The sequence below is a fragment of the Notamacropus eugenii genome, chromosome 3 (genome assembly GCF_028372415.1).
Source record: "Notamacropus eugenii isolate mMacEug1 chromosome 3, mMacEug1.pri_v2, whole genome shotgun sequence".
Lineage (NCBI taxonomy): Eukaryota > Metazoa > Chordata > Mammalia > Diprotodontia > Macropodidae > Notamacropus > Notamacropus eugenii.
The window spans coordinates 297,523,403-297,544,301 of NC_092874.1; the positions used below are offsets into that span (position 1 = coordinate 297,523,403).

The 20,899-nt window shown below is 49.2% G+C and overlaps 1 protein-coding gene across 1 annotated transcript; it reads right to left on the reverse strand.

The window, feature by feature from the left end:
- Positions 1 to 1,687: 1,687 nt before the first annotated feature.
- Positions 1,688 to 19,329, reverse strand: LOC140532090 (SUN domain-containing protein 2-like). Its single transcript, XM_072650636.1, has 17 exons — positions 19,199 to 19,329; positions 18,322 to 18,521; positions 17,631 to 17,765; positions 17,286 to 17,381; positions 16,922 to 17,015; positions 15,360 to 15,456; positions 14,620 to 14,715; positions 5,945 to 6,196; positions 5,713 to 5,790; positions 4,944 to 4,987; positions 4,427 to 4,592; positions 3,891 to 4,112; positions 3,625 to 3,709; positions 3,300 to 3,415; positions 2,981 to 3,148; positions 2,045 to 2,137; positions 1,688 to 1,801 (listed from the first exon to the last, which is right to left on the reverse strand). The coding sequence occupies exons 1-17, from the start codon at positions 19,327 to 19,329 to the stop codon at positions 1,688 to 1,690; spliced, it is 2,187 nt and encodes a 728-aa protein (XP_072506737.1).
- Positions 19,330 to 20,899: the final 1,570 nt, after the last annotated feature.

Here is a 20,899-nt window from a genome sequence, read left to right on the forward strand (position 1 = left end):
GGCAGGCCTTGTGCTAGCTATGGGGGAGACCAAGGCAGACACAAAGCTCTTTTCCTTAGAAAGCTGTCCTGCTCCTGAAAGATGGAGCAGGCACACAGAGGAATGTCTGTCTGGATAGGTGTGTGTTTATGTATGGATATGCAGACACACACAAGGAAGTATAAAACATCAATTTGGGCACACTGAGGGAGGATTAAGACCAGGAGAGGCCTTGGGTGAGCTTTAAAGGAGCAGGCAGAAATGAGAAAGCCTCCTCTGGTTCCCTTACCCAGCTTTGCTTCTCCCAGCCCAGGCCTGGGCTTAGCTCCCTCTCGATGCCCAGGACAATCCCTCCCAGGCCTCACTCAGCAGCAAGGAAGCCGCCCTTTAACCAGGGAGTTTCTACCAGAATACCACCTTCTTTTCCCCACTACTCCAAGTTGGCCTCAAGAGCAACAGGTGGACAAGGAGAAGCCACAGATCCCAGAGAAAATTTATATTTGCATAGGCATAAATTAGAATTTGTTGATTAAAAAATCAAAGTAAAGAATTAAACAGTAGCCTTTGTGATGGGAAAGAACTAAGACCCCATCTATAGGTTCCTATGCAGGGCTGCTCAGACGCCAGCTTCCTGGTAAGCGAACAGAAGCAGAGGGAGCAAACTGGGTTGAGGGCCAGCTAGGGTCAGCCTGCCACTGTCTGCTGGTGACCCCCAAAGCCTGCAGATGAGTGAGTGCCCCTGCTTGCTTCAGGGACCAGTGGCCAGCCCTGTGGTGTGAAGGCCTGCCTTCCCTCCTACAGTAAAAGGCAGGAAGGATGGCAATGTCACTGTGAGGATCCGTGCCTGACAGCCTGCCCCCCAGCCCAAGCTGGAGCTGGAGTGAATATCACCCTGGGCCCCAGGGGGAGGAAGCCAGAAATGAAGCCCGTAGCTTTTCTGTCTGATAACAAAGAACAAAGAGATCTATGTATAAATATAAATATCTATCTATATACATAATACAATGGGCCCGCAGGGCCAAAGAATTTGCCCTTCCCCTCCCATCCCAGCCTTAACTCCAAAAAACTAACCCCAACTCTATCCCAATAAACTTAACACCAGGGAATTGTGGCCAGTCCCAGATACTTCAGATTTCAAAGACTGCCCCCATCATGCCCCATGGTAAAGAGAACTATGCATGCTACCATGGACGGGAGCTTTAGCCACCTGCTGGGGCATGCCCAAGACAGACTGTCTACCAGTCTGCCCTTTGGAACTGCCCAAGTTGTCATGCCCTCAATAAACCAAGTTCTTTGACCTAGACTCTTGGGCAAGGTAAGCTAAGGTGGCCTAAGCTGTGGTTCTGAGTGCTGCTGAGCATAATAAGGCCCTCATGATGTCTTGACTCACACCTTCAAGATATCATACATAGCTGTGTATACACCTCCTGAGGGCAGGCAGGGCCTGGTAGGGAGCTGGGCCACCTGACCCTCAAGAGGATGGGGAGTGAAACAAATAGCTGAGCTGGTGATCTCCTCTCCATCAGAGAGGGCAGGGTGGGGCCAAACTGCTCCATGGTGGTAGGCTCCTACCTTGTATCTCTCGCAGAAGCCACAGTGGCCATAAGGGATGAAGTGTGGGAGAGGGCGAGAAAGTGGGATGAAGTGCTTGCTGGGGGAGGGGAGGGGCTGAAGGGGGAAAGAGGGGAAAGGCCCTGGGGGGGAGAGGCTAATTGGCAGGCTTCCCATGGACCCGGAAGCGGTAAATGCAGGTGTACTCAGGGTGACCCCAGTTGCTTAAGATCCGAAGTTCGACCACCTGGTATGGGGCTGTGTCATTGCCCTGTGGGAAGAGGAGACTGGGGTCAGGAAGGCTCGTGATCCCTTGGTGGACATCCTGACCCCAGAGCCCGTCCCCCCCAGGCCTTCTTCAGTGGCTGAATGTTATCCCTCAGGTTGCTATCAGAACCATGGGGTCCTGGCTCAAACTGCAGCTCCTAGCAAAGCCACAGCATCCCCATGGCTGGTGATCTAGCCTTCAAGAGCACCAGCCTCCCTGGGACACTGTGGGGCCAGCCCTCCATACCTGAAAGTGGAAGGTCTGAATGGACTCCCCAGCATTATCATAGGTAAAGTGCCCGAGGGCCACCCCTTCCGACTGTGAATCTTCATTTAGCCCCTACAGAGAAGGAAAAGCAAAGGGAAGGGATGGATGGATGGATGGATGGATGGATGGATGGATGGATGGATGGATGGGAGGGGGTTAGAGGAAAGGTCATGCTGTTAAGACATGAATCCAGATCTATCCAGGGAGGCAAAGGAAGGGGAGGTTGTGGAGGAGAAGGTGGAAGAGGAGGAGGAAGGGGGTGTAGGGGGGGATACATTGGGGAGAGTAAAGGGGAGAAAGCAAAAGCCACCATGATGTTTCCTTCTTTGGTCCCCTCACCTTCCAGCATCTCTCACTAACTCAGTAGACAGATCCTTTTCCCTCCAAGCCCCTGGCCTCCTTCTCTGCCTCTTCCCCTAAGCTGCTGAATGGCTTGGGACACACAATTTAATTGTAGGTGCCTCAGTTTCTTCATCTATCAGGATTTAGGTCCTGAAGCATCCTGTTCCCCTACACGTTTCTTCTTCTCCTCTGGCTCCACTTTTTTCACCCACATCCTCCTTATGAGGACATTCCAACTCTGCCCTAAGGAGGTGACTGTAGGGAATGGTGCTCATCATCCCCACTCAGCTCCCCCATGGGACACCTGGCCATGGAGGCACCCATGTATAAAGGAGTTGTATAAAAGGACCCTGAGACAGCATTGAAATCTTGACTGCTGTCAGCTGTCCTCTTCTGGCTTCTCTCTAAGAAGAGGGGGAGCAGGGAAAGGGCTGGTTGTGGAGTCCAGAGACCAGCCTCAATATCCCAGCTGTAAAATGGGCACATCCTTCCATTCCTCACCTCACAATGCTGCTGTTAAGAAATGGCTGTCAGGCATACGGGAATGGAGAGCTGCAAGGCTCAGATACTCACCAAGATGACAAAATCCTTGGGGGCGCTAGGGATGTTGCTGATGGGAGACAGGGCTTTGGGTACATGCTCCAAGGTGACAGCACTGAGGTGGATGCGGGCAGATAATCGAACCACAGCAAAGCCCTGGGGGCCCCGGAATGCCCAGCAGTTGCCAGGGTAAACATCTGGCTGTGGGCAGAAGACAAGTCAGGTGACAAGTCAGGTGGGCAGCCAATGGAATAGATTTCCATTGTGTAATCCTCCCACCTTGAGAGCCCAGCCCCCACAGAAGGTGGGAGATGGCAGAGAGCCAAGCTGGGGGCCCTTTGTTCTGTCATACCTGGAGGATGGCTCTTGGGGACTGGAAATAGTACCACAAGGGGATGCCAAACAGACTGAGAAGGGCCGTCTTGGTATCATAGGTCTCTGAGCAGCGGCTACTGATGATGCTGGCCCCTGAAAGAACAAGAGGGAGAGAAGTGAGGTGGGGGCAGCTGAAGGCTGGCAGGACACAGAGGTAGTCCTGAAGATGAGGGGTCACTGCCAGGGCATCAGCCCTTCAACTGCCCCGTCCCATAAGGGGCATCATGAGTTTTTAATTCCTGCTGTCCCTTAATGGGCAACCATCATGTCCCCAGCCCTCTGGCTTTCTACAGGCTACCTACCTGAGGACTCCAGGGCATAATCCACTAGCCCAATGCGGTCTTCACTGTATCTCTTCAGGGCCTCATTCACAATCTGGTGCACATCCTAAAAGACAGGCATGGATGGACTCATGGGCCTAGCTGCCTGCAGAACTGGCCCAGCCCTTTCACCAGAGGGCCACGTGTGCTACCTGCTCTGCCAGGGCTTCCCCTTCCTTCCCTGGAGGCTCCTCTCAGGGCAAACCCATGACCTCCGACAGGCAGACAGGGAATGGGGCAGGCCTCACCTCCTCTGTGACCCCAGTCACTCCTTCCTTGTGAAGGGTCAGCCTCAGGCTGGCAGCAGCTTCACTGGCAGATTTGACCTGCCCTTCTGCCACCTGAGTGAGGATTCTGTGCTCCAGGTCCCGAAGTTGGGCCTGTACCTCCTCCAGCTGAAGAAGCCCAGCCTTAGCGCCCTTGTCTCGAAGAAGGTACTGACTGATCCAGGCTGGGAACTGAGACTCCACCTAGAAACCACCAGAGACCATCCACAAAACAGTAGAGGTAAGGAAGAAAGAGGGCCGGGACAGGGGACCTGGGGAGGGGGTGTCTAGAAAGACTCTGAGAGCTCAGAGCCTATGCATGTCTTCCTGGTGCCAGGGAAGGGACGGCTGTGAACCAAGTGACTGGCATTTTTCCACTGCTTTCAGGTCTACCAAAAAAGATCTCATTGGACCCCAGTGGACACCTTAGAGGGTTGGGTCTCCCTGGGCAGATGCTCAGGCAGCCCACCTTGGAGAGAGGGGCACATGTGGTCTAAGTGGTGGACTGGAGGACTCACATCACTGCGCAGGGCTGCCATCTTCTGTGGCCAAAGGTCTACTTCCTCTGCCACTGCAGCCTGTCTCTGGCTCAGGGCTGCCAGTTCCTGTCTCAGGCCAGCCAGCTGGGCCTCCAGTGGACCCATAGCCTTTAATATGTTTTCCTGGAGGGCTTCTTGGGCCAAACTAGACAGTGACAAAAGGAAAAGGGAAGGGCAGCCACTGGCTAGTGACACAGGATAGAGTCAAGCAGAACCACTATCAAAGGGAAAGAACAGAACCAGAGATCTGGGTGCAAGTCTTCCCTGACATTTACTCCCTGTGTGACCCTGGGCAAGTCATTTCCCTCCCAGGCCTCAGGACCCTCATCTGCTCTCTGAGGTCCTTACCAGCTGGGATTAATCCTATGGACATGCTAACCCAAGTATTCTGGCTCTACTGACACCCCCCCAGAGAATCTCAGTGGTGCTTTCTCTGGTCTAGTTTTCTAGCCTTCCTTCCCTCCTCTTCTCTTTGCCAGTTAGTTTGGGGCCTTACCTCTGCCATTCAGATTTTAGCTGGAGCACCCAGCTTTCCAGCTCCTGTAAGGAAGATGATGGCACAATGAGACTGATGAAAACACCAAACCACACTCTGGGGACTCATTGTCTCCTCTGGGTGGACCCTCTGTCTGCTAAGGAGGATCTGAGTCTCTGCAAACTGTTGGGCTCCAGAAATCTTGACCTTGAGTTTGGGCTAGACCTTTCAAAGACTGGACTCCTCTCTTATCATCCCACCAAGAGGAGGCATCTGACAGAGACCCCAACTCAGCTGAGATTAGGCATGAACCACTTTCCCTAGAGTGGTGAGGTCACTTCTCAGTCCCTGAAAAGAGTTTCAAACTCAGCTGTTGAGTTACAGTCTTCTCATTGACAATCTTATCCCTCCTTAGTCTTCATGCATGGATGTGCTCAGTACAGGAAAGGGGTTCCAGAAAGGAGCTAAGGAGGAGGCTTAGGTTGCTTTAGATCAGTAAGCTCTCTGCTTATCCTTCGGACAAGGGGATCCAGAGTCCTCAGACAGGAGCTCTCAGGGACAATGAGTCAATCGAATATGCTCCCATACAAGTATGGAATCTGGCCAGAAACCTGTAAGCAAGTGTTAGGTCTACTGACAGCAGCACCAACATTTCCAGCTACAAGTGACCTCCCCCAAGACGTCTCTGCCCCCTCTCCCCCCCTCCCCGCACCCTTTCCCCCGCCCGCCCTCCCCCCGCCCTCCATCCCCTGTGTCTCTGCCTCCAGAAGCGTCAGAGCTTCTGGATTACCTGGGATGCCTGAGAAATCTTCTTTAGAACATTATCCAAATCTTGCCGATGTTCTGCCCTGAGGGTGGTGAGTGCTTCCTGGAGACCACAAAAAAGGAGACAGGCGTTCAACAAGACCCAGAGAACTTGGCAGGTCCTGCCAAGCCCAGAGTGCTGCCTCACCTCAAGACCTCTATGCCTTCCACTAGCTGGGCTTGCCGACCTGGTCTTCTTAGCAGAGCGTTCTCCTCACCTGGATGTGGGCAGTGGTGTCCCTACGGAAGTCCTTCTTCAGGGTGGGTTCCCATTGGCTCATCAGGCCCTCCAGGAGAGTTGAAATATCCTCGTGGCTCAGGCTTTTTCCACCTCCATTCCCACTGGCCCCCTGCAGCTCCAGCAACTCCAGCCTGATGGCCTCCTTCTGCCAACGTGCAGAGTATTCAGAAGCCAGAGTTTCCAGCCGCCTTTCTAGGGCATGAACCTTGGACAGGACATGCTGTTCAGCCTTGGGAACAAGGAGGAAAACACACAAAGATGAAAAGTCTCTTAGGAGGAGGAACAAGGAGCACTGGGCATTTGTTAAGCACCACTGTGTGCCCGAGGTGGGGCTGAGTGCTGAGAACACAAGGACCAAGAAGGAAACCTTTCTTGTGTACGAAGAACTTCCATTTGAATGGAGGAGACAAGGACATTAAAAGCCACCAGGTCGTTTAACTGCTGTCGGCAGATTTCTTCATTTCACACTTACGCTATTTACAAAAACGTAAGCATTGTTGGTCTCCGCCTGAGAATGGAAGTTCCTGGTCATTGGGAATGGTTTCATTTTGTGTACCTGTGTCCCCTAGGCCGGGACCCGGCACTGAGGAAGTGCTTAATAAATACATGTGGGTTGACAGGCTGACTGGAAGAAAGAGCACCAGAATGAATTCTCAGCATGGGGGCAGCCATTTGGGTAGGGTCACCGAGTGTGAAAGGAGTACAGAAGACCAATGAGGCTAAGGCTGGAAAGACAGGGTGGGGCTGTTTTCCTCTGGGGGGCAAAGGGGAGGCCCTGCCATTGACTGAGGAGGGAAGTCACTTGGTCTGCTCTGTTCTTAAGGAAAGTTCCTTTGAGAGCAGAGTGCAGAACAGACTGGAGGCAGGGAGGCCACTCAGGACACTGCGGCAGTGAGCCAGGAGAGTGATGAGGGAGGGCCAGGGTCACCAGGGTCGAAATGGCAAAGAAGCTGAGAGAGCTCAGGGCAAAAAGCCAGGTCAGAGACCTCCCCAAGAGGTACAAAGGAGGCTAAGCATGCAGAAGGTCCCCTCCCCACCAACCACACAGCACAGGGGCAGAACCAAGAGAACAGAGGGAGGGTGGGCATTTTTGATGAGCCCAGCCCACCTCCTCTCTAACCATCTAGATAATGTGCCAGACCACATTCTCATGAGGAAAGCCAAGAAAACATCCCTGTGCGTCATTTCTCCAGCCCAGGGAAGCTTAAGAAATAAGAGAGCTGTGGACACTGAGGTGGGGGCTGGCCAGGAGCCCAACATAATGGCAGCCAGGACAGTGGGAAGCATTTCATTGCCCAAGGATGGTAAAAGGGCTAGAACTGAATCCCTGAGCAGGAGCAGATCCCAGGCTATCCTGGGAGCATGAAGGGGGCCAAATGACTCTTCTAGGCTACAGACGTAGGGCTGAGAGGAGCAGTTATGAGTGAGCGAGGCCCTAGCTGAGCACTGATCAAGAAAGGGGTTCTGCAAAGAGGTTCTGGACCTGAGCCCCAGAGCACAGCTGGGGGCTCAATGTTCACTTTTAGTCCTGCAGTGGGATACCTCGGGTAGGAGACCCAGACGCAAGAAGAGTCAATAAGTTCGGTCCCTCTGAACCTGCAGAACCTCAAAGTGTGCTAACAATGACTGAGTCCAATAACATTCTACAGAAACTCCAGCACCCGCAAGCCAGAAGACCTAAACCTGAGTCAGGAACATGCACAACTCAGACAAGAATAGCAGTGAACAGATATCACCACTATGGAAGCACTGAAAGTTTGTGGACTGAACTAAGAAAGCCCAGAGGTGAGCTGAGCCCAATGCCAACATCAAGTTCATAGTCAAGAAATAGGCTGGAAGAATGAGTAAACAAAACTGAACCTGACCACAAAGGGCTACTATGGCTCAAGACAGAAAGACAGAAGAAGCCAATGACTTGAAGATATCTTTAAGCAAATCCTCCAAGAAAAAGGGTAGATTGGATAAGAGTTGAACAAGAATTCCTAGAAGAGTTAAAGAATGAGATAAAAATGAACAAAAAGTGATTTTAAGAGTGGAAGAGGAAAAATTTTTAAAAAGCGGTACAAGAAAGATATGAGAAAAGAATGAATAATTAGTAAAAGAGGCACAAAAATACTGAATTCCTTAAAAATTAGAACTGAGCAAATAGAAGCTAATAACTCTAGGAGACAACAACAAAAAATAAAATCAATTCAAGAGAAAATGTATAGGATCTCATACAAAACTCCAATGACCTAGAAATGGATTGAGGAGAGAGAATTGGAGAGTCATTTGTCTATCCAAAAGCCAGGAACAAAAAAGGAGCTCAACATAATATTTTAAGATATTACAAAGGAAAATGCCCAGATGTGTTAGAATCAGAGGGCAAAGTAGAACTTGAAACCACAAATCATTTCCTGAAAGAAACCCCTACATGAAAACTCCCAGCAACTGTTCTAAATCCAGAACTGCCAGGTCAAGGAGAAAATTCTGCAAATAGCCAGAGAGAAATAATCCAGTACTGTCAGGACACATGAGATTTAGAAGCTTCCACATTAAAGGAGTACAGGGCTTGGGATATCATATTCTGGAGTGGAAAAGATCTAGGATTAGAGCCCACAATAAGATTAAACTACCCAGCAAAACTGTGTATCGTCCTACAGGGGAATAAGGACCCTTCCTGAAATAGAGAACTTTCAAGCATTCCTGATGAAAAGACCAGAACAGAATAGAAAATTTGACATTCAAACACAGAACTCAGGAGAAGAATAATAAGGTGAACATGAGTGAGAAATCACAAGTCACTAAAAAAGGGCAAATTGTTTAGATCCCTTGTGTGGCAAGATGATACATGTAACCACTTCAGAATTTTATGATCACCACGGGTCCTAGAAGCAGTCTAAATAGATAGCGACCTGAATGACTGTATTATGTTGTGAGGATCTCAAAAGAATGGAAGGGTGGAGAAGAGAAATGCACTGGAAGGTTGTGGGGAAGGAGAGAAAGAATGGGGAAAGTTATCTCATAAATGGGGTGCACTAGAAAGAGTTTATACAATGGGAGGGACAGAAGAGGGGAACAGGCAACACGAACCTTATTCTCATCTGAACTGGTTGAAAGAGGGAAGAATACACATACACACACAATGAGATGGAGAGATTCATTTTACGCAAGGAGAAGTAGGAGGAAAAGCGTCTAAGAGAAAGGTGAGGGGGAGGGAAGAATGACGGGATAGATTAAGGGAGGCAAAGGTCAGAAACAAAAGACTACTGAAGAAGGGACAGAGTAAAAAACAAAAGGATGAGTGTAAAAGAATAGCATGGAAAAAAATATACATTTAATGAACACAACTGTGAATGGGAATGGGATGAACTCACTCATAAAATGGAAGAATACAGTTGAATGGATTAGAAACCAGAATCCAACAATATGTTATTTACAAGAAATATGCTTGAAACAGAAAGATACACAAATAGAGGAGTTGGAGAAAAAGAATGGATCTTACAGAATGGATCCTAAAGAATGGATGAGTCAAAGAACAAATCATAGAAATGGTTAACAATTTCATGGTGACAATGACATAACTAAATTTTGGGGATGCAGTCAATGCAGGACTTAGAGGGAAATGTATATTTTCAAATGCTTACATCAATCAAAGAGACAAAGAAACAGATTAAAGAATTAGACATGCAACTAAAATATTTAGAAAACCAACAGATTAATCCCTTCCCAATTAAACACCAAAATTAAAATCTTGAATCGATAGAAAGATGAACGAAATTGAAAGAACAAAACCCCAATGAACTAATAAATAAAACTATAAGCTTTGAGAAAAACAATTAAATAGATAAATCCTTGGCTAATTTAATTTTTACAAAAGAAAACCAAATTATTACATCAGAAAATGAAAACAGTGAATTTACAATCTATGAAGAGAAAATAAAAGTAATTACTAGGAGCTTTGTTGCCCAACTACATGCCAATAATAAAAATGAAAATCTAAATGAAATGAATTTTACAAATATAAATAGTCCTGTTTAACAGAGCCCTTAAATAACCCCATCTTAGAAAAAGGAACGAAACAAGCTATAAATGATCTCTCTAAGAAAAAACCCCAGGACTAAATCAAATTTTTCCAAATGATTAAAAAGTAATCAATTCCAACACTAAATAAACGATTTGAAAAACAGGTAAAGATAGAATCTTATCAAATTCTTTCTATGACAAAAATATAATCTTGATACCCAAACCAAGGAGAGTCACGTCTCCCCAAGAAAGGGAACTATAGATCAATTTCCTTAATGAGTATTGATGAAAAATATTAAATGCTAAGAAAGGAGATTACAGGAATATATCACAAAGATATATTGTGACACTGTGACCAAGCTGGATTGATACCAAGAAGTTGGGCCTGGGTCAATTATTAGGAAAACTATAAATGTAACTGATTATATCAATAACATAAACAACAAATTTATATGATTTCAACAGGTGCAGACAAAGCTTTTGACAAAATGCCTCATCCCTGTTGAAAAACACTAGAAAGCACAGGAATAAATGGAGTCTTCTTTAAAATAAGTATTATCTAACTAAAACCAAGAGCAAGCATGATATGTAATGGGGATAAGCCTTCCCAGTAAGATCACGGTAAAGGAAGAAAGTCCATTGCCAACCATTGCTATTCAGTGTTGTACCAGTTACAGCAACTGCTAGATATAGCAATAAGGCAGAAAAGAAACTGAAGGGAAAAAACTGCAATGAGGAACCAAAACTATCTCTTTTGGTAGATGATACAATGGTTTACCAAGAGAACCCTAGAGAGTCATCTAAAAAACCAGTTTAAAACAAAACCAGTTCAAACAATTACTTAAAGAAAGTTGGAAGCCCATCAAAACCATCAGCATTTCTATATATTAATCAAGAAAATCCAGCAGGAAGAGATAGAAAGAGAAATTCCATTGAAAATAACTGTATACAATTGTATACTGTATACAACCTGAGAGTTTGCCTGCCAAGACACACACAGGAACTATATGAACACAATTACAAAACATTCTTCATACGTAGAGATCTCAACAGTTGGAGATGTACTCACTCCTCGTGGGTAGGTCAAGCCAGTAGCATAAAAATGATAAAACTACCTAAATTAACTTATTCAGTGCCATACCAATTGAACCACTAAGAAAGTTCTTTGGTAGCAAAGAACTCATTGACAGAGGAGTGGCTTATGGATACAAGGAAATATGACTATGCTGTACGAAGCCACAACTCTGCTTAATTAGAAGACTTACATGAACTGGGGAAAAGTGGAATAAATGAATGAGGAGAACAAGAAAACAAGCACCACAGACAACCATGGAAATGGAAAGAACAGACATGACCCATGAGGATCTTCTTCCCTTCCCGTCCTGGCTAGGGTGGGAAATACTGGCAGGGAACCTGCATCTAATGCTGGGCTCGCCTGCTGTGTTCTGCTGAACTTTTCTTCCCCTTTTTGGTTTATTCTTTTGCTTAAGGGCTGGCTCTGTGGGAGGGCAAAATGGGAAGGATACACTGAGCAAGGTGGGTCACATGAAAGCAAAAGCTAGAGACAAGTCTTCAAAGTCAGTGGGATGTGTGCGTTTGTGTGTGTGTGTGTGTGTGTGTGTGTGTGTAAAGATGTACCTAATTCAAAATGATTTTCACTAGTAGATCACACAAGCTTTGCAGGGTTTTTCCAAATTCCCTGCTTCTCTTTCTGAGAAGACACACTGGGAAAGGTAGGTTAAGTAAAAACCAATGATATCAAGAAAACTTTTGGAAACACACAACACGATGAGGAGACGTGAAAATGGTTTTCAGACTTTGTGGACATGGACAGGGTTAGAGTTGCTTTGCTTGTCCTGGCAAGGTAGAAGTTGTGGCACATTTCAGAGGCAGGAACAGCTTCCTAACAAGGTGAGTCACTGAGAGGGGAAGGAGCTGACTCAAGAATTTGGGGGCCTCCACTCTCAGGACTGAGCTGAAGAGGGAGGCTGAGGGCCCTTCCTGATGTTTGCTGTTTCACGGGGCCACTGTTTGTATCCTTTAGTCACCACCCTCTTCTTCTCTTGCGCCAGTGGCCTATTTTCAGATCCAGTGTTGCCTTTGGTTTCTTTGCTTGCCAAGAGCCGCTGGTCTCTGACGGAGGCAGCCTCTAGGATTGCTGGCCTTCTCACTGGAATGTGATGTTTTGGGGCAGCAGTCAAACATCCTTAGGAAACGATGCTATGAGTCAGTGTTCCTTTTGCCGTGCCTGAGTGGTTGACACATCTGAAGAGGAAGGACTGGAGCTGTTGGAGCTGTACGGTATGTTTTTTCCCCTTTTGTCCCCCTTTCTTCTAACTTGCTCGATTTTGACCTTTGTGGGGCCCAGTCACTGATCTGGTCCTTGATGCTGAAATGATTCGTGTAACCAGCATTTCTCATTCCGTGAAGATGGTCCTTTGGTTTCGTTGTGACATCTTTTGGTGCTGATCATGTATCCTGTGCCTGGGGACTTTCTTACTGACAAATAATAGTTGTGTCTTCTTCCCTTGCACGTTGTTTTGTGGACTTAGTACAAGGACAGCCAACAAACACTGATACACTCCCACTAAGTGTAACAGGCTATGCCGAGTGTTGGGGTCACAAGGACAAAATGATCTTCTCAGCTTCCTCCTGGACTTCCTTTGCCCTCTGTTGCCTTATGCTCATTTGGAATAGCAACTATGGGGTTTTTTAGTTGCCTTTAAAAATGTGATGAAATCTAATCCTTGAGGCTGATTTGCCTCCTCCAAATTCTTCTGCCTGTGAGTGATCATTCCACTGATTGTTTTCCCCCCCACATCTGAAAAAAAAACTCCTTGCAGCTGACATGAGAAGTCAGACAAATCAAATTCTGACACTGGCTGTGTCCAAAATCGTGGACCTCATTGTGCATCTGACATCCAGCACCTCATCTGTTGCTGTTTCTAGAGCCATGTCCTTTATCCCACCACTCCATGTCACCCCTCAGATTACACTGGAATAATGTCAACCACTTAGACTGTGGTTGGACTGTGTGAGGACTGAGGGAGACCAAGTACTCTTTGTCCTTCTCTGAGGTCCCCTGACCTCTGTCCACAAACAGAAGGTGGCTGCAGAAGGCAAAGGTTGTTTGGTCTTTTTATCTGCTTCCCAAGTCATCATGACTCCCCAAATCCAATCACCTGGTGGCCAAGCTTCTGGTGGGCAGACACCAGGATCTGCACACAGCCTTCAAGTCTTCCCAGCTTGATCAACTCTGATAGTCTGGGCTCTGCTACCAATTTCTGGAGACCCCCCCCCCCTCCAGAATCACTTCACTGTGTGACAAGGTGTTAGGGAAGGCCTTTTGGGGGAGGCAACTATGATTTCAGTTGAAGGCAGCGGGGGAACGCGGGAGGCTGAGTCTTGAGAGGTTGGCATTGAACTGCCCCAGGTCCCAAAGCTAGCAAGTGGCAAAGCTCAAACTTGAGCCCAGGTTTTCTGACCCTGGCTCCCCAGGGATCTGCATATCCAAGGTGAGAGAGTCTCCTAATGCTGCTTGTGAGTGGCCCTGGTGCAAAGATTGATGAGTTTGGAGATGGAAATCCATGGATAAATCGAGGTTACTAAATGAAGGCTTCATTATAGCCTGGATTTATATTCTCATCTCTTGCCCCACAGCACAGACCATTAAGAAGAGACTGTCACCACTGAGATGAATGACCTATCGTCTGCATGACACACACTTGGCACCCAAACAGCAAAGACAAAGAAATGGAAACTACTGGCTTGCCCCCGAACTGGGCAAGAGCTGAATAAATTATGGTGTAAGGATTGAATACAACCGTGCTCTAAGAAACAATGAAATAGGTGGTATTGAGAGAAACCTGAGAAGACTTTGTATGAACTGGTGCAGAGCAGAGTGAGAAGAACCACAAAGAAGCAACTTTGAAAGACTTTAGAACTCTGATCGATGCAGTGACCAAGTACTTTTCTGGAAAATGACCCAACTTCTGACGGAGAGATGGCCTCAGGAGGCAGAAGGAGACATAGATCTTTTAGACATGGCCAAAAAGGGACTGGTTTGCTTAACTCTGCACATTTGTTACAAGTGGTTTGCTTTTCATTTTTCTGAATGGGTGGGAGAGGGAGAAGGGAAATAAAACAGACTTTTGTTCATTACAAAATGGAAACAAAAGCAGCTTCCTCTGGCTAATCCTGCTTCCCCCTCCTCTGATGCCTCATAGTGCTGCAGAGCTGTTTCAAAGACAGCGCTAGGAGAGGACACCACCTGGAAGATCCTGCCAGGCCAGAACTGTCTTCAAAGATGGTATGGTAATAGTCTGTATGGCTGCCATAGAAGAAACAGCATAGCCAACTCCCTCTACTGCTTCACTCCCATCTGTCCTGGTAGATCTCCATTGTACCTAGTTGTTTCCTCATGACTCGGGGACTCCTTCAGGGCAGGGACTGTGGGCTTGTTTGTTTGGGTTTGAATTCTTTCTTTGAATTCCCATCCCTTAGCACAGTGCCTGACACACAGTAGGCCACACTTAAGAAATGGTAGTGGACTGAGTGATTCTGGGGTTGATTGGAACAGACTTGGTTGTGAGCAGACTGTCTGCCTGTCCTGCACAAAGTGTTCCTGGCACTCACCCAGGCACTCACCTGGAAATATGGGGTGGATTCTCCTGCTTCCCACACCTCCTCTCTCCTGTTGCTGCCCTTTGCTGCCCACCAGGACAGCATAGCAGGGTGGAATGTCTGTAGTCCATAGGGGTAAAAATACCAAGCACCTAGCACATGGGAGGAAAGGCTAATGAAGGCAGAGGCTGAGGCACCAGAAGGGAAACATGTCCAGGATGAGGACCTACACCTGGACTGTGTCTGGCAGTGTCACATCCACATGGGCTCAGACCCTGGCCCAAGGAAGGTGCATGCATTATGGGCCCCATGATCTGGAAGGCAAGACCCTTCAGGAAAGGCATCTCTCATGATCCTTTCAGGAGTCATTACACACTTTTGGATTATGAGAAAAATGAGGGACAAGAAGCAGCTGGGGAGAGGACATGGAGAAGTCCTGCCTCCTGGTCCCAAGCCTGGTCCACATACAGCCCTGTCTCTTCTGGAGGATCAGAGTGCTTTCAGGAGATGCCAGCTGAATAGAGGTCCTGGTAACTGACAGCTTGTGGTGTCACCATTCCCAAGCTGGGCTTCATCTCATAGTAGGGGGTAAGTGATGTCATGGTTCCTGAACAGAGTACAGCTCTTTTGGGACCATCCAGGGAGGACCACCCTGTCCATTCTCCCCAGTGAGAAGGGGCAAAGGCCTCCAGAGCTGGCATTGGCTGTGTCCTGCCCAGCTAACCCATTCATTGTGGACTCAGCTCTTCTACCAGTTCCCCCACCCTCAAGTGCCTTGACAGTGACCACTGAGGGGGCAGATCAAACACCCATGTAAAGCCAGCACTGTCATAGTAGGCATGCAGCATGAGTCTGGGAGGCCTGCATACAGAAGATGCACAAGAAAGGCTTGTGGGATTGGATCAAGAGGAGGAGACACAGGCCGTCTATCCCATTTCAGGCACAAGAACTTTCCCATACAAGGCCTGGGTCCCTTTTCCCCTAAAGGCTAAAGGCTCCCCTTCAAAGCTCTGTCTTCCAGACTTGCGTTCAGCAGCCCTGCCCCCAAGCCCTTGTCTGTCTGGGCTGGCAGGGTGCCCTGGGGACTCAGCAAGGCTCACCGTAAGCCAGCGAAGCCAGAAGCAACAGCATCAAGAGAAGCAGAAACAACTTCTTCAGAGTTGAAAAGCTCCTGGATTTCATGGGGATGAAGGAGGAGACATTAGTGCCTGGTCTTCCCCACCAGATTCCTGTGCGACCCTCCCTGAGCTGCTGAGGAAACCAACAAAGGGTGTGCCCCCACCCTGGGACAGCTACGATGGGGAGCTCTGGGCTTTTATGGACAGCCCTCGAGGTCAAGTGGAAGGAGAAAATTTGACCTTGGTCAAATGTGTGAATGTTGTTATGAAAGGTGACAGGGCTGGTGGAAGGCATCTCCCTCCCAGGGCTCTCAGGAATGTGCTTATATGCTAGTGAATTGGGCAGGCTTCTTTTGGCTAAATCATTTCAGTGCTTGTCAAATTGGGACTTGGAAGGAGTAAGCCCTGACAAGGTTGGCTAGTCTCCCTGGGCCTAGCCTGTGGCCCCAAGAATCCAGAGCTAGATAGGGAACCTGCAGCCTGGAGATCACATGTGGCACTTGAGGTCCTCAAGGGTGGCCCTTTGACTGAATCTAGACTTCCAAGAACAAATCTCCTTAAGAAAAGGATTTGTTCTGTAAAACTTGGCCTCAGTCCAAAGGTTGCACCCCAGGACCTAGAAGGCTACATGTGGCCTGGAGAGCGCAGGTTCCCTACCCCTGCTCTAGAGGCTCCTGGACACAGCCCTGGAGGCTGCCTGGAAACCTGGACATGACCCCCCACAGAGAAACTGTAAGGATGGCCTGGCTACCCGAAGGACTGGGAAGAGACTACAACCCCTGGGAGCTCAGGACTTTCCAACTGGCCAAGGTGAAGCCACCAGAGTCAGTGGAGATGAGAGGCAGGAACTACTGAGGGGACAGCTCCTCCAAGATACTCAGGAATAGAGCAGCACCTGTGCTCATGGGGATTGGCATGTGCTGGGGAAGGGTTAACAAGCAGTTCTGAAGGAGGTGAAGGCACACACAACTTGTCCCATCTTCTTCTTCAGTCTAGATACCCAGAGGAGCCCTGACTGGTAGCTGACACTCAGGAGCAGGTTCAAGCTGGTTCCAGCTGATTCCAGCACACCCCTGACCCTGACCTGACCTTCTGTCATAAGATTCATGGCACAAAAGTCTCAAAAGCTGAACTGAGCTCAAGGGTGGTGAAGCTTTTTCAAGCATGGGTTCTTTGGTTCTGGCAGAGCCCAGGGAGGCCTCACTGACCTGGTTAAGACAAAGACGTCCAGCAGGGAGGCAGCTGTGGTCAGGCGGTAGCAGGTAGTGCCCAGCCACCAGTAGAACAGGCCAAAGAGCCAACCTGTAAAAGTCCCAGCAGAGGGGTTCAAAGGCTTCGCCCTCCTATCCCAGAGTTAGCTTGCTCCCAGCCTGCCCACTCTGCAGCTGCTCCTTGAATCTCCCAAGGCTTTCTAGCTGTGCCTGGGGATCCTGCCATAAAAGCCTGTCTCCACACACTGTCCTAGGGTTAGCACCCAGGCCTGGTGTGCCCCAGCATAGGAATGAGGAAGCTCTTATGGGCCCACAGCAGGGACTGCCCTGGGCAGTGTGCCCACCCACTCCCAGAACCCACCTGGAAAAGTGATGGCCACCCACAAGAAAGCGCCAACTTGGGAGGCAGCATTCCTTAAGGAGGATGCTGAGCCAGGCTGGTCCATAAGTGTGTGCCCTGCAGGAAAGTGAAGACATGAGGAGCCACCCAGAAGGAGACACAAGTGGGCCTCAGGCATCCCCATTACCATGCTGAGGCTTGGGCCCTCCCAACCTCCAAACCCCCACCTGGAGCCAGACTGCAGAGTTCTCTATCCTTTTATCTGAAATCTATGTTCTCCCCATCCCCCCTGGATGGGGCACCCTTCAAAGTACATGGGGCAGCGTCCAGGGGATGGAGTTCCAGTAGGCAGGAAGTGCTGCCTACCTGCAGAGTCATCCTCCGAGGAGTATCCTGAGGAAGATCCATAGATATCATAGGTGACTTTGCCCTCATTCAGTCCATTGATCTTACTCTTCTCAGCACCTCCCAGGCCTCTCCTCCTCCTCACCAAGTCCCCACCTGCACAGAGCATGGAGGTGCCTGATAAGCAGGGAGCTTCAGGCTTCCAGCAACAGCAGCTGCCAGAGGTGGAACACCTGGCAGAACTTTTCAGAATTCAGACTTCCCACCCCTTTGGGGGTCTGAACCCAGAAGCCCCCCCCATGTGGTTTAGGGCAGGAATGGAGTTCTGCACAAGGGCAAAATCTGGCCCCCTTCCTATTTCTGTATGAGGTAAGAACACTTTTTATGTTTTTAAGTGTAATGGAACTTTACTGAAACATGTAAAGATGATTTTTAGCTCATTGGCTGCACAAAACCAGGTGGCCTTCTGCCTTAGGAGGCATGGTTATTGTCAGCCAGATCTGGAAAAGTGCCATCTATGGGACTGAGGGGCTTCAGGAGAATGGAAGGATCTCCCACCTGGGAGGATCCAGGGAGATGAGCCAACCTGGAGGAGTAAGGTAACTCCCAACAGACACTAGCCTCCTTAGGAATCTTTAGAAGACAGGGAGGAGCTTCCTTCCTTCTCCCCAGCCCAAGCCCTCGGGTTTGTCAAGCTCTGGCCAGAGCTCACCACGTTCACTCCAGTAGACATCGCTGTCCAGCTGATCTTGTAGGATGGAGCTTTTGTCCACCGAGGCGACCCGGGGGCCCCTGACGTAGGACTCGCTGACCACTGATTCACTGTAGTAGGTAGTGTGAGGATTGGAAGCAGGGCCCAGGTGAGGGGCTGGTGAGAGGCGTTTCACACTGCCAGATTTCCTCTTCAGAGTCCTGGGGGGCGCCAAGCATGAAGAGCAAAGGAAAGAGGGTGAAGGAGATGAAGCAGGAGAAAAACAGGGGGAGAAAGGCCTGGAGGAGGAAGAGACTTTCAAGGAGCTTCTAGGATGAAAAGAAATGATCCCCAAAGCCCTCTTCTGTTCTTATTCCTTCAACAGATGAATCCTTTATAACATTGGAACAAATCCCCAGCTCCCATGGGCCAGGCAGGGCCTCTTTCCAAATGGAACCACCATGATGAGGTACAAGAGGAGCTAAAGCCACCTGAACCTGTCTCCTCCCCCACAGGTCCATCACCCCCATGGCTTCCTATGCTCTTGCTAGGCCCTGCAGCTCACCCCAGAAACCGTGGGTACTGGGCCACATGATGGTTGTTCCCTGCCCAGCTTTAAGCCTCAGTTTCTGGCCCTCTCAATGCTCAAAGTCACCCCTCCCTAGTTCCTGTTCTCAGAGAGTGAAGGCAGCAGCAGCCCAGGTTGGGGTAGAAGGGGAAGAGACGGTGCTGGGGACAGGAAATTCTCGCATTTGTGGGGAAAGAAAGCACTAGAGTGATGTTTCCACCAAAGATGGGGGCAGGAAAGAAAGGTGCACATGGAAGCTGGCCAGGCCCTTGGCTGCCCTGAGTGGTTGTGATCTGGAAGATGACCTAGGGCCGCTGTGGAGTGGCTTACCTTAAGGGACTGTCCTTGAAGGCAGTGTGCTGACCAGCCACCAGGGAACTTCCTCCACTGCTGCTGCTGCTGCTGCCTCCATCATCATCAACATGGTAACGATGGCTCAGGCGCTGACTGCGTCGAGACATCATCAAAATCTCACTCTAGAAGTGCTAGAAATTCCTGGAAGAAGCAAAAAGTAATGAGAAGCTGTGCTTACTGACTGACTAGGTGTGATTTTCTGGGACCCCCTGAGAAGAGCCTGATGGGGGAGACGTTGAAGGGGAGGGATGGATTCCTCCAAAAGGAAAGCTGGCTGCACTGGGACAGAGAGGCGCTTTCCTAAAGAGTTTCTGAAGTGTCTCCCAGACGCTGAGGGTGGCTGCTCACCAGGGCCAAGCCTGCCAGCTTTGTGCCTGAGCTGGCCGTGACATCTTCTTGCAGGTGGCTTCCCTGGTGAAGCGCTGCCCCCACTCTCTCTCCAGCCTCCATTTGGAATGTCTCCCTTGGTGTCTTTACTGAATCTGGGGTTTTGACACTTGCCTTGGGATTGTTCTCAGGTCGCTTCGCACACACACAATTTCCTTCTCGCCATAGTTGTTAACTCTGAGGGAAAGGCCTGCTTTCCCTTCCATGTCTTTGTTTCCCCTCATCCCCAACAGCACCCAGTTCTGTGATCATTCTGGAGGGTGGATGGGGTCCAAGCTAACCATCAGATACTAACCCCACCCCTTAGGTCATGTGTTTCTTTAGTAAGAGCCCTCAATGGACAACTGGATTATTGAACTCATTTTACAAATGAGTAAACAGACAAGTGGTAAATTCTCCAGGGGTCCCCATACCACCAGGAAGAGCTTCCAAAGCAGGCCCTGGGCCTTCCTGTCCCCCAGCTCCCTCAGCTCCAACCTCACTGCCTCCTCAGGGATTTCTGAATTGTCAAGGATTGCACAAGCAAAGTTTCAGTGACAGAGGGCTGACACAAAAGGGAGGCTGTCCCAGCCTTAGGAGACATGGATGTCATGAACATGAATTAGACCACCCCTAACTCAGATTACAGACGAGACCAGGTTGTAGGGGATCTCAGCTTGGTTTCCTAGTCTATCCATGCTATAAAACCATCTCTAATATACCCAGCCTTGATTTTGGAGGGCCTGTGACCTTTGCCAGAAGCTGTATTCTGGGGGTTACTGCTTTCATTTCCAAGATGCTTGCTTGGGTCGTGGGACAGAGACCCCAGTGGATGTCTCTGCCAGTTGGGAGAACAAGAAGGCCTGGTTTGGCTAGCAGGGAGAGTTCCTACTAGACTTGTCCTAAAAAGCAAGAAACCACATGTCTCCCTGGCTAAGGAAGCCCATTTGGTCGACCCGTGAGCTTCTCTGAAGATAGGGTGCCCACTTGGCAAGGACAGGAAGAGGGAAATCGGCAGCAGCCAAGGCAGACAGCTGGCCTGATGTCCCTTGCTAGCTTCCACCCCCACATGGTAATCAAGTCTGCCCCACTGGAGTCTTTGAATGCCCACCCACTCGGGCATCAGCATCAGCTCTCACCCTCCCTCCCCCATGCTTGGGTGGAGTCTTTGCCCGAGGCCTCAAACAAAGCAGTACAGCTAGTAGTCAGGCTGTTGTGGATACAAACCTAACCACATCCCAGGGGAGGCCTGAAAAGGCTGTATGGGCACCCCCCAAATTGCCAAGGAAAGCCCCCGGTCTGCCAGGTAGC

Bases quoted from the DNA above. Each gene is read 5' to 3' on its own strand.
- LOC140532090 (XM_072650636.1), bottom strand. From the start codon at position 19,329: ATGTCTCGACGCAGTCAGCGCCTGAGCCATCGTTACCATGTTGATGAT. The intron at 4,113-4,426 runs GTGAGTCCTCCA...GGTGGTTTCTAG, and splicing joins TGGCAGCCCTGCGCAGTGAT to GTGGAGTCTCAGTTCCCAGC. The intron at 2,138-2,980 runs GTGAGTATCTGA...CCTTCTCTGTAG, and splicing joins CCAAGGATTTTGTCATCTTG to GGGCTAAATGAAGATTCACA.